Source organism: Leuciscus leuciscus (assembly GCF_965113295.1).
Source record: "Leuciscus leuciscus genome assembly, chromosome: 20".
NCBI classification, from domain to species: domain Eukaryota; kingdom Metazoa; phylum Chordata; class Actinopteri; order Cypriniformes; family Leuciscidae; genus Leuciscus; species Leuciscus leuciscus.
Window position 1 is genome coordinate 37,749,351 of NC_138744.1, and position 12,500 is coordinate 37,761,850.

The window sequence follows — 12,500 nt, forward strand, 5'->3', positions numbered from 1 at the left end:
AGATAGATAGATAGATAGACAGACAGACAGACAGACAGACAGACAGACAGACAGACAGACAGATAGACAGACAGACAGACAGACAGACAGACAGACAGACAGATAGATAGATAGATAGATAGATAGATAGATAGATAGATAGATAGATAGATAGATAGACAGACAGACAGATAGATAGACAGATGATAGATAGATAGATAGATAGATAGATAGATAGATAGATAGATAGATAGATAGACAGCTAGATAGATTGATTGATTGATTGATTGATTGATTGATTGATTGATTGATTGATTGATTGGTTGATTGATTGATTGATTGATTGATGTGTTAAATCAGACGGTCACACAGAAGAATGAATCACACACGTTGTCTGAACTCTTCTATGGTGTTTTTGGATCTTTTTCCAGCTTCAGTTCGATTTCTTTTAATTGCATGGAAAAGATTGACCAGCACAATGTGAAATTACTCCTTTTGTGCTCAATTCAAGAAAGAAAATCCTCTGGCTTTGGACATGAAGGTGGATAAATAAGCTCAGAAATTACTTTTCTTTTTTTGGGGGCGAATTGTTCCTTCAACCTTTCAAAGAATGCAGTTTTAGAGTTTCACGACCCTTCAGAAACCATCCCGAGAACGCCACAAATGAACAATACACTCCAGCGCCACTTCAAAACATCATCAAGATAAGAGTCCGAATGAAAAATCACGCTCTGTCGTTCTCTTAGATAACAGCGAAGTGTCGGAGTATCTGCAGGAAAGCGACTGCGTTTGCATGAGGAATGGCTGAGAGCCCTGATGAATGCGTTCAGAGCGAGCGTGAGTAATGCATTTGTCTCATTTGGGGAAATTGCTAAAGCATATCTGTAGATTTCTCTCTTTCTCCAGCAGCCGGTCTCAGAGATACGGGGCAGTAGACAAACACAGACCGACGACGAAGAGACAAAACATGTCAGAATCAAGACGAGGCTGTCTAGCGGAGTGTGATTGGTGAGACGGCGAGGCCAATCGGATCACACTTATTTACTCAACCTTCAGAACGAGCCGTGCTAATTGGATAACGCCGTCCGGTCAGATGTGAGCGCTGTGTGTTTGAGTAATTGGCCTGTCTTGCTTCTCCTAAATAGTGTCGGCCCAGTCATTTAACTTTGAAGTGTCTTCGCCACACACACACACACACACACACACACACACACACACACGCGCGCGCGCACACACGCGCACACACACACACAGTGATTTGCATGCTGAGAATCAACTTTCTTTGATGTACAGTGTCATCTTGTAGCCATAATTCATCTTACAAGTCTGGGGAGAAAAGCCTGAGCTCTCTGTTCAGAGATGATGGATGATGGATGGCGCCTGCGACCAGCAGAGCCATTTGCTGTAAATTGATGGAATATTTTCACAGAGGTCATAATGATTTCTAAAAGGAGTAGATCTGGGATTGAGTCATTATAGGGTTGAATTTTAGCGATTTCGATTCTGCTAATCGATTCTGATTTCTTATAAGGGTAAAAGTCTAAAAAAAAGTCTAACATTTAAACTAGTGCTGTCAACGTTAACGCATGCAATTCATTTTTGTCCAGTTTAACACGTATTTACACGTAAATATTTAACGCAATTAACGCAGCATCCGTCATCCTTTAGCTAACGTTACATATGATCACGCTCTTCTTCATGCAAATGCTTTTAAACCATTCAAGCGCGACACGTCAAAAGAGAAATAATAGCTAAATCACATTTATTATGGGTTTATGTGAGGATTGTTCACTTAAATTAAATGTTGTTATATTTTCTGAAGCCTAATAAATGTATAAAATTCGAGGGAAAAATCATTTTGATCGAGACATCTGTTGCTGTATTAGTATCAGTGATACAAGCCTTCATTTATAAAAAGATGCCATTAAACAAGTGTTTAAAATATACTGTATTTATGTTGTTTCTATGTTAATCTGGAGATTAACTGTGAAATTATTAAATTATAAATATGTTCTTTAATCTAGTTCACTTTTTTAATCGATTGACAGCACTATTTTAAACATTTATTCAGTTTTTTCTTTTTTTGTAAAACTTTTTGTTGCAGCTGAATATCATAAACAAAAATCAAGAAAATATTGGTTTTCACAAAAATACCACAGCAAAAACAAGTAGACTAACTAATATAAACTTCATTAAACATAATTCAAGACAAGTAAACAGTCAGTAATAAAATAAGAACAAAATTAGCAGTAGCACAGAAAACAAAATCTTATTCACATCTTCATGCGCTTGAATGGGTTAAAACCACAGTAAAATGCGCAGGAATCGAAAAGCAGAATCAAAATATTTATTTCAATTTTTTTATTTTATAACAAGTGTCTGATTCCTGACCTCGGGAATCGAGTTTTGATTCCCAACCGACGATGACTCCCCTTCATGTCCTCGAATGAGTATTCAGGAACCAGAGGAACGCAAACATGTGTTTTTTAATGCAACTTCAACAGTTGAAATTGATAAAGACAAAAACAAGCACCATAAATGTTGTTCATATTACTTATTCTGAAGTCATACCATAGCTTTGTTTTGGAGCTTGACAGATACGGCCACTATGAATATATGAATGAATATAGATAAGCTCTATCTTCAGAATGTAGTGTATATATATAGGCCACATATATAATGTAAGTCACTCTGGACAAAAGCGTCTGCCAAATGCATACATGCAACATTTGGTGGAAAAAAATAATAGCACACAGGTGATTAATGACCGAATTCTCGTTTCTGAGTAATCTATCCCTTTATGTGCTTAATTTAACATCTGGGAATTAGTTATTTATTTATGGTTTGATTTGAATGTACACAGATGTGATATACACAGATGCCACTATCATAGCAACACTCGTCCCTCAGGGCCTTTATAAACTACAAAAACACAAAAGTAAAGAGAAACCCTAAAACCCAAACTTGAGTCCGAGATCTGGCAGCTGTCTACAATTATTAAAGGATGAACACAAAGGATAAACTTCAGTTTAAAGGCTTCTTGGCTCAAACTAAAAAGGAAGCACTTGATGCATCTGGCTGCAAAATCCTCACAAAACATCATCATCAACATGCGTGATTAATCCTCGCTCGTCCAATCAGACGTGGAGCTTCACTTCATTCCCTCCGTGAGAAACCTGCGCAAATTGAATTAAATCTGACCAATACTCAGAGCTCAATAACTCTCCATGCCTGAAGCTTTCCCAGTTTTACAGAGCCAGAGAAAGGTTTAAGCATATGTGTGTGTGTGTGTGTGTGTGTGTGTGTGTGTGTGTGTGTGTGTGTGTGTGTGTGTGCTGGCATCTGAGTGTGTATGCATGTGCGTGTGTATGTGCGGTGTAGGTGCGTGTGCATGTGTGTGTGTGTATGTGTGTGTGTGTGTGTGTGTGTGTGTGTGTGTGTGTGTGTGTGTGTGTGTGTGTGTGTGTGCTTGCGTCTTGAGTGTGTGTGCGTGTGTGTGTGTATGTGTGTGTGCGTGTGTATGTGTGTGTGTGTGTGTGTGTGTGTGTTTGCGTGTGTATGTGTATGTGTGTGTGTGTGTGTGTGTGTGTGTGTGTGTGTGTGTGTGTGTGTGCGTGTGTATGTGCTTGCATCTGAGTGTGTATGCATGTGCGTGTGTGTGTGTGCGTATGTGTGTGTGTGTGCGCTTGCATCTGAGTGTGTATGCATGTGCGTGTGTGTGTGTGTGTATGTGTGTGTGTGTGTGTGTGTGCGCTTGCATCTGAGTGTGTGTGTGTGCGTATGTGTGTGTGTGTGCGCTTGCATCTGAGTGTGTATGCATGTGCGTGTGTGTGTGTGTGTATGTGTGTGTGTGTGTGTGTGTGCGCTTGCATCTGAGTGTGTGTGTGTGTGTGTGTGTGCGCTTGCATCTGAGTGTGTGTGCGTGTGCGTGTGCTTGCGTCTTGAGTGTGTGTGCGTGTGCGTGTGCATGTGTGTGTGTGCGCTTGCATCTGAGTGTGTATGCATGTGCGTGTGTATGTGCGTGTGTGTGTGTGTATGTGTGTGTGAACATGGACTCACAGTCAGCCAACAAAAACTAATAAGACGGAGAATCTTTTATTGGCACTCTCTTTGGGATAATTCCCTTTTTTTCCTCCAGTGTTTGATTGTTCTTCACTCTGGTAATTAATCCCTCAGATCCGCTGGCTGTCCGCGGGCTCAAAGCTTTATTTTTCATTACAAACAACAATTAACAACAAGTAGCATTTTCTGTTTTCTTAGTGGAGAAAACAGAGACTTTTGAGACTTTTGACTGTCGGCATAAAATCTGGTCCAGTTTGTGTGGAACCCGTCCTGGTTCTGACCTCTGCTTAACCACACATTATATTCACATACGGTTTCACTCAGCCTCGTTCCCTCCGGACTTGACTATACAATTTTCTGCTAATTGCCTCGAGGCCAGGTGAGAGATGTGCTCATCAAATCATTAACCTGAGCTCCAGCATTGCAGTAATTCAATTTATCAGAGTCTTAAATAAAACGTGAAATGACATTTGCAATGTTTTACCGTGTGACGTATTTCAGAGAAAAGCAAAATAATCTGCTGGAAATAATTTCGGATGGGAATTGATTGGGATTTGATTGGATTGTGAGAAGTTTGCTGTGATGTTATTGGTTGATATTGTTTTGCCCTCCCCTGCAGCCTTGATTTCATCATTTCAGAGGTGGAGAGAGTTATTGCACTTTGATGAAAGATTATGAAATATGTTTTTTTCTTTGGAATAACATGCATTGAATGAATCGTGAGCAATAAGAGCGGGGATATTGTGAAAGAAAGTAAATAGGGATGATTTTTGATATCATGTTTACATAAAAAAGCTGCAGTATGCCAATGAAACTGCACAAAAAAAAAAGAACAAAAAAGAAAAAAGCTATTTTAAATAGGTTTCAATCAGACTTCAAAATGAATGCCATTGATTGAGGAAATGTTATATTAAAGCTCAAGCAATCAGATTGTGCTTCTCTTTTGTGCCGCTTTTACAACCACAAAAATGACCTGAATTTCAATGTTCAATCTCAGGACTGTCTGGTTTTCTGGCACTAACCAGCAAACACACATGGTGGGAAATATTGATTTAAATATTGTTTATCTTTTAATATGTTAATCATGATTATGAAAAATAATGTCCATTTATCACATTCAGATATTTTCCATATGGATACAATCAAGTCCCACTTTTTCACATTGAATATGCCGATTCACTCGTCAATATTTTACATTGCATTAGTGAAATGGGTTGAGAATGGCAATTCACATTCAACTTCAATAATAAAAAAAAATATTAAAAAGGGGCAAACTGGTTGTTGTTCCAGTCAGAAACTGGCATCATGGTACTTCAGTTTTAAATTCACCAAGATGGTAAAGTTTTGTGAACCCTCATTCGATGAGTCTTTTCTCTTTCTGGGAATCTGGGATGTATAAAAACAATCGCTAGGACTTATTTTAAGGTCCAATGCATGTTTTTAAATGTCATTTATGGTTTACACTTCCCACTTTTTTGTTACCAAGCAAGCTCATAAAAAAACTGCCCTTTCTTGACACTATTTGAAACACTTTTCATGTGGATGTCAAATTCATATTCATATTCATGTTGACTTTAATATGTTTGTAAAATCATCGAGGCTCATTGATCTTTTCCAAGTTCAAATCCAGTTTCAGAGAGCGTCACATCCTGTAAAGGCAGGACCGGCTGTGATACGAAGACCAATGAGTTTCTATGAAATAGGAAGACGTGACTCATTCTTTATGTCTTAACCAGAGTCGAGTCGGCGAGAGGTCTAGAGTGGGCACGACTCCTGGGAAATTGTATTGTCAAAACAGCTAAGAATAAAATACAGTCGGCCAAAGTAGTATTTTGAGCCACACTTAAAAATGCATATTTTTTTTGCATTGGATAATATGTAACCAACCAGCATTTGCAAACAAATTATGCTGATCTTTTCTCAGAACTAACTCCAATTTTTGACATTTTTGAATAATATAGGCATTAATTTATCATTGCATTGCATTGCATTTTAATGCATTTTTTTAATTATTTTATTTTTAATGCATTGCATGAATCCTCAAACTGCTCTCTGTGTGGATGAGTAATATATTCTCTTCTCGTGCAGGTTAACAGGATTCCAGGTGCCAGCTCCTGTCACAAGTACCGGATCCATTTTTTCCTTGCGTCTTACCAGCGACTTTGCTGTAAGCGCTCATGGATTTAAAATATATTATGAAGGTAAGGAATATAACACAGTCTTTAATTTTCTCTGCTGTTTATCATGGCTTTGAGTTTGGAAATGCATAATGCTCACTGTAGCGGTCAATTGAAGGTTTATTCATCACACAAGTGTTTGACAGCAGGCAGTGGGCGGTAAGCTAGAAAAAATGAAAAGCAATATATTCATTCCTTAAAACTCTAATAATAACTATTATTACAGGGAATGAATCCCCCTCCCCCAAAGTACACTATATAATGTTAGACAAGGGTTCTTGCACAAAAGCAGTCGAATTTGTTTTGGAGATAACACTCTACAATACGGTCTCATTCGTTAACATGAGTTATGAACTGACCATTTTTTTTACTATATTTATTCATCTTTGTTAATGTTAGTCGAAAAAACAAAACAATAATTGCATAGTTCACAGTGCATTAAATATATTAACAGATAGAACTTTATATTTTAAAAATGTATTAGTAAATGTTGTATTGAACATTAAGATTAACATTATATTTACTAGTATAGTTTGCTGCTGTACAGTCTCTATATGTAAATGATCTCTGTTATGATTGGCTCACGTGCTCTTTGCATGTATAATGAGTAACAATGCCTACTTTGGGTGATGTGTTTTCTGTCAGGTCCAGTATAGTTCCACATTATCCTTCACAAAGCCTTTCTGAAAGTTTATAGTCATGTGAAGGCTTGTTTGATGTATGAAGGTTGTAATCCGCCTGGTGTAATTTGAGTACTTGTTTTGAAGTTGGGTTATTATTGGCCTTGTGTAGTTTCAATTCCCTGGACTGTTTGAAGCGTGTGGCTTGCTGAGGCAATTTTGGTTGTGTTCAGAATGATTGCAAATTCTTTGTTCAGGCTGTTAATTTTACCAGGGCATTTTGGGTGGTTCTGGATGATTGCTAATTCATCGTTCTGGGTGTTGACTTGCTAGGGAATTGCTGTAGTTGTGATTTCTGAAAGCCAGATTGTGTCTCCATTGTGCATCAGACTATTCAGGCTTTATTTCAAAAGACCAAAAGGAAAATCAGACTTTCCCTTATATGTACCCTATGAAAATGCTGTCTGTTTCTGGTCAGGCTAGTTTTGGATCACTTCTTTCTGGCCAAAAGGTTATGTTTAATATCTGAGCAGATGGTGTGCTGCACCATCATGTTTATTCCAGCCTCTGGCTGTGATTGGTTGGGTTTAAGCGTCTGGGTCATCTACACCCTCAGTGGCTACATTTACATGCTACCAAATAATACGTTAGTAATCAGATTGACGGCTCAATCGGAGTGAAAATCCTTCATGTAAACACTTTAATCGATCCGACTGAGCTCGATCCGAATGAAATTTCGATCGGATTGAAAGGGGTGGTTTATTCCTTTTCGAAACCGATCGAGAGAACCAGACTCGGCCTTACCTATGTTTCACCCGTTTCAGTTGAAACAGGCCCCGCCCTCCAAGGGGGACCCCAACAGACCAGCAAAATCCCATTCATTTTCTCCGTAGGATATTGATTTTCAGCCATAATGTCTAAACCATCCACGGTAGATTGACCACGAGCTACGAGGTTGTGAAACGAAAGTTTCTGCTCCTATAAAAGCCACAAGGTATGAAATCAACCTTGTTATTTGTGATCTTCTGGGGAAATACTACACTACCCACAATTCTAAGCAAAACACTGACGTCTCTGATTGGTCAAACTCGCGCCGCGGTTACCATGGCGACATTTACCGCCCTCGTGAACGGCTTAAGCGGTGCTGAAATAACGCGGAGCCCATCGTTATTTATGATAAATTCGTTTCAGTGTCAGTCAGACACTTTTTCTTCTTTGCTTTTGTTAAATAATTCAAGTTGAAGGGATGTTTGAGCTGTTGTTTTTTTAAGTCAGCCCAGACAGCTGAAAATATACTGTGCAAATCAATTAAGCAGTGAAGTTGCCCTGCGTGAAAGGGCGAGGCTTATTCCAACGTAAAACGCTGTATAATTGTATATAGTTTTAATCAAATAAGGTTGGATTATTGCTATGTTGAGCTGCCTGTGAATGAAGCTGAAAGTGCACGTAATAAAATAATATACCATTGATGCGAACCAACAGGAATCCTTGCTTTTTCTGCTCTATTATATTTATGTTTAATGTGGGTAGGGCCCCATATTAGTTATTGAAACAGGCCCCCAGATGCTTAAGGCCGCCGCTGGAGAGAACTTGATCGGATTGAAACCCGAAACTGAAAGCACTGCGCATGTGCAATGATGTAGAAATAGCTAAATGAACGAGCTGTTGTTCCTGTTGAATAAAGTGTCATATAAATGAGTGTCCCGTCATAGCCTGGTAATACCAGACTCTGCTACTTCACTTTGCTTCGTATACAGAGTCTGGAATAGCATAATAGAGAAGTGTTTTCTCTCTCGCGGGGGGGCGCTTGTCTGAAGTTTAAAATCATTGGTTACCCGTAAGCCAATCACATAACGTTTGGTTATGGCGTGTGTTATGCGCATGCTCAGCCGCATCTAACTTCCACTGTAAACGCAAGTATGATGCAAAAACTAAACCATCGAGCGAAATACCGGAGTGAACATGGCTGTGAATGACTTTTGCAGATTATGTGAAGTAAATCTACGCATCCACGGTACAATCAGCGTCTACGTCACGGCTCTCAGCCCGCCCTCTGTTCGTTGATTGGCCCGGCTGTTTTCAGGCCGGTGGAAAACTGAAAGATAGGCTGCTATCTCAGACTGACTACAGAAGCGAAATGAAATTAGCGGAAGTAGGAAGTCTGACGTAGTCATGCTAGTCCCGTCATCCTATAATTCTCCTTTCCCTGTGTCTCTGAAGATGAGCAACGTCCCACCAGTGCTTGTTTCAGACTCTCATCCACAGATGACTGGTTTGGGGATTTGGACTGTGTGATAAATATAAGCAGCGGCACAACGGTTCATATGCTTGATTGTCTCCAAATTATGACCAGAAATGGATCAATTTTAAGTCCGCTGTTTAAAACAAATAAAGAACCAATGTAGAAGAATGTACAGCGAGAAACTCTGTATATTCATGCAGTGTGCGCATGTCAAAAATTATATTCTGTTTTGAATCTTGTGACATATAAACGCGCACATCAACCCGATCACGTGTTTAGCGTTCATGCAAACACGTGAATGAATGAATTCACGGAATGAATTCAGTCCGATTGAAACAAAAGTTGTGCATGTAAACGTAGCCAGTGATTGTCATTGCTCAACCAGTCGCCATCTTCCATCCCTCTGTCCACCTGTTTTCCTCCTGACCTGGCCACAGCATGCCTCCCCATCTGCTCCTTCTTTACAGTCTGAATTATTCAGTCCCATTGACCAGCCTGGGCTTTGGCTCACGCTTTTGTGTTTAATGTGCTTCTGAATTTTATGGGTTTTGGAATATTAATCCTGCAGTTTATTGCACTCCAGAGGACCTGGGATTCCCAGTGAATTCACAATGACTTTGTCTCATTGTCATTCATCTCCATAGATTGATGTACGTAATTGAAGTGTTTGAGGCTCTTTTAAAGTCTGATTTAGAGCATTAGGCTTTGCTGGGTGGCTGCTATGGATTTTACTGGTAAAATCTGTTTGGGTCCCAACATGGGTTAATGAATCAATAGAGCCCAGCCCACAATGGTCATTGTGATTTTTTGCCACTTTTTGTAGGGTTTTCTAGATAGTTTATAGAGTATTTTGGCTGTTTGATATTCTTGGGGATCTATAGGTCCCAAAATGGGTTAATGAGTGAATTGAGCCCACAATGGTCACTATGATGTTGTTTGAAAGGTGTTCTAGGTAGTTAATTGGGTATTTTGGATGGTTTATGGGTGTTTACCCCCAATTCTCTTTGATATTCTTGGGGATATACAGGTCTTAACATGGGTTTATGAGTGAAAAGAGCCCACAATGGTCACTATGATGTTTTGCTGTGTGGTTTGAAAGATGTTCTAGGTAGTTAATTGGTATTTTGGAGGGTTATGGGTGTTTGCCCCCCAATTCTCTTTGATATTCTTGGGGATCTATGTCCCAACATGGATTTATGAGTGAAAAGAACCCATAATGGTCTCTATGATGTTTTTCCGTGGGTTTTGAAGGGTGTTCTAGATAGTTAATATGGTATTTTGGAGGGTTATGGGTGTTTACCCCCAAGTGTCTTTGATATTCTTTGGGATCTATAGGTTCCAACATTAGTTAACGAGTGAAAAGAGCCCACAATGGTCTTTATGATGATTTGGCACTGTTTGTAGGGTGTTCTAGATAGTTAATATGGTATTTGGGTGTTTACCATCAAATGTCTTTGATACTCTTGGGGATCTACAGGTCTCAACATGGGTTAATGAGTGAAAAGAGCCCACAATGGTCTTTATGATGTTTTGGTGTGGTTTGAAGGGTGTTATAGATAGTTAATATGGTATTTTGGATGGTTTATGGCTGTTTGCCCCCAAGACTCTTTGATATTCTTTGGGATCTATTGGTCCCAACATTGGTTAATGAGTGAAAACAGCCCACAATGGTCACCAAGATGTTTTGGCACTGTTTGTAGGGTGTTCTAGATAGATAATAAGGTATTTTGGATGGTTTATGGCTGTTTTCTCCCAGGTCTTTTGATATTCTTGGGAATCTATAGGTCTTAACATGGGTCAGTGAATTAAATTAGCCTATCTATGATGATTTGGCGTGGTTTGTAGGGTGCTCTAGGTGGTTTCTAGAGTATTTCGGATGGTTTCTAGGTGTTTGCTTTCAAGAATCTTTTATATTCTTGGGGATCTATAGCTCCCAACATGGGTTAATGAGACAAAAGAACCCACAATGGTCACTCTGATGTTTTGGTGTGGTTTGAAGGGTGTTATAGATAGTTAATATGGTATTTTGGATGGTTTATGGCTGTTTGCCCCCAATACTCTTTGATATTCTTTGGGATCTATTGGTCCCAACATTGGTTAATGAGTGAAAAGAGCCCACAATAGTCACCAAGATGTTTTGGCACTGTTTGTAGGGTGTTCTAGATAGTTAATAAGGAATTTTGGGTGGTTTATGGCTGTTTGGTCCCAGGTCTTTTGATATTCTTGGTGATCTATAGGTCTCAACATGGGTCAATGAATCAAAAGAGCCCACCTGTGATTTTTGGCGCAGTTTGTAGAGTGTACTAGATGGTTTCTTGGGTGTTTTCTGCGAGGGCTTCAGATGATGCAAACTCTGAATCAACATGCACCAATGCAAAATTTCTATATATTATAATAATTATGTTCACAACTTGTAATAATTACTTCAACAAGCGCATTGTTTCTGCCTTAAATGAATACCTTGTTAGCGAACTGTGTGATTTGTATATGTATTTGGACACAGTCAACTCTGATAACAGATATCTCTAATTGTAATGTAGACTCATGCATTTTCTGTATGTACTGTGAAAAGCGCTATACAAATAAATGTAAATTGAGTTGAATTGCTTTGATCCACCAGCTGAAATTGTATGTCCAAGCAAAAGCACACCTCATCTCGACTAGACCTGTAATTTCAGGGTTATGAGTCCTAGCAAGCAGCAATAATAAGGGTTTGGTTCGTGTCGAATGGTTTTAATGTGCTGGTGATTCAACATTTATGAGAGAGAGATGGACACACACAGGGGAAAAGAAATCTCATTTTGGTTCCTGTCAGTTTTCCGTCACGTCGCAACAACCGAAACCAAGTTTGACAGTCAGTGCGTGCGCTTTGATTAATGTGTCTATCGCCATCCGGTACGAGTCAGCTTCTTAGTGTAGAGTTAGATGCGAAACCTCAACCTTTCTGTCTGCCCTTTAATTGAATGCCAATGACTCTGGAAATACCATATGTCATGATCAACATGCTAATGCTCGCTCATCACAACGTGCATTAACAGTTTTCCCTGCAAAGCCTCTGGTCATCTAAATGCTAGGACAGGGCCAAAACATTGATTCAGAAACATTTGCTGGGATGCATAAAGAGCACTCGTTTATGGAAATGTGAGCAAAATGAAAACACAGCAGAAATGGCAGCACTCTTTGTCTTTTTGCGCAACCTTTGAAATTTGCTTCCCGTGGCCTATTGCATCGTAATGTCTCTGCAATACGTCAGGCTCTTTGGTGGCCCGTGAAATCTGCGTGTCGCTGGGTTCCTGGTGGCTCCGTCCCAGTGGATTCTGTGAAGGTTTTTGGTCGTGTTTGCTGATTGCTTGAATGCAAAAGCAGCAATAATTCTGAATGAATTGCGACAGGCTCCCAGGGATAGACTGCCGTGTACTG

General features: G+C 39.4%; 1 protein-coding gene across 2 annotated transcripts in view; it reads left to right on the top strand.

Annotated features, from left to right (window-relative positions):
* The window catches only part of csmd3a (CUB and Sushi multiple domains 3a), a 350,983-nt gene that overhangs the window by 29,570 nt on the left and 308,913 nt on the right, over nucleotides 1-12,500 (top strand). For both annotated transcript variants that reach the window (XM_082150056.1, XM_082150057.1), the window contains exon 3: nucleotides 6,130-6,242. In XM_082150056.1, coding sequence (XP_082006182.1) covers nucleotides 6,130-6,242 — 113 coding nt within the window. The remainder of the gene's footprint in view (nucleotides 1-6,129; nucleotides 6,243-12,500) is intronic.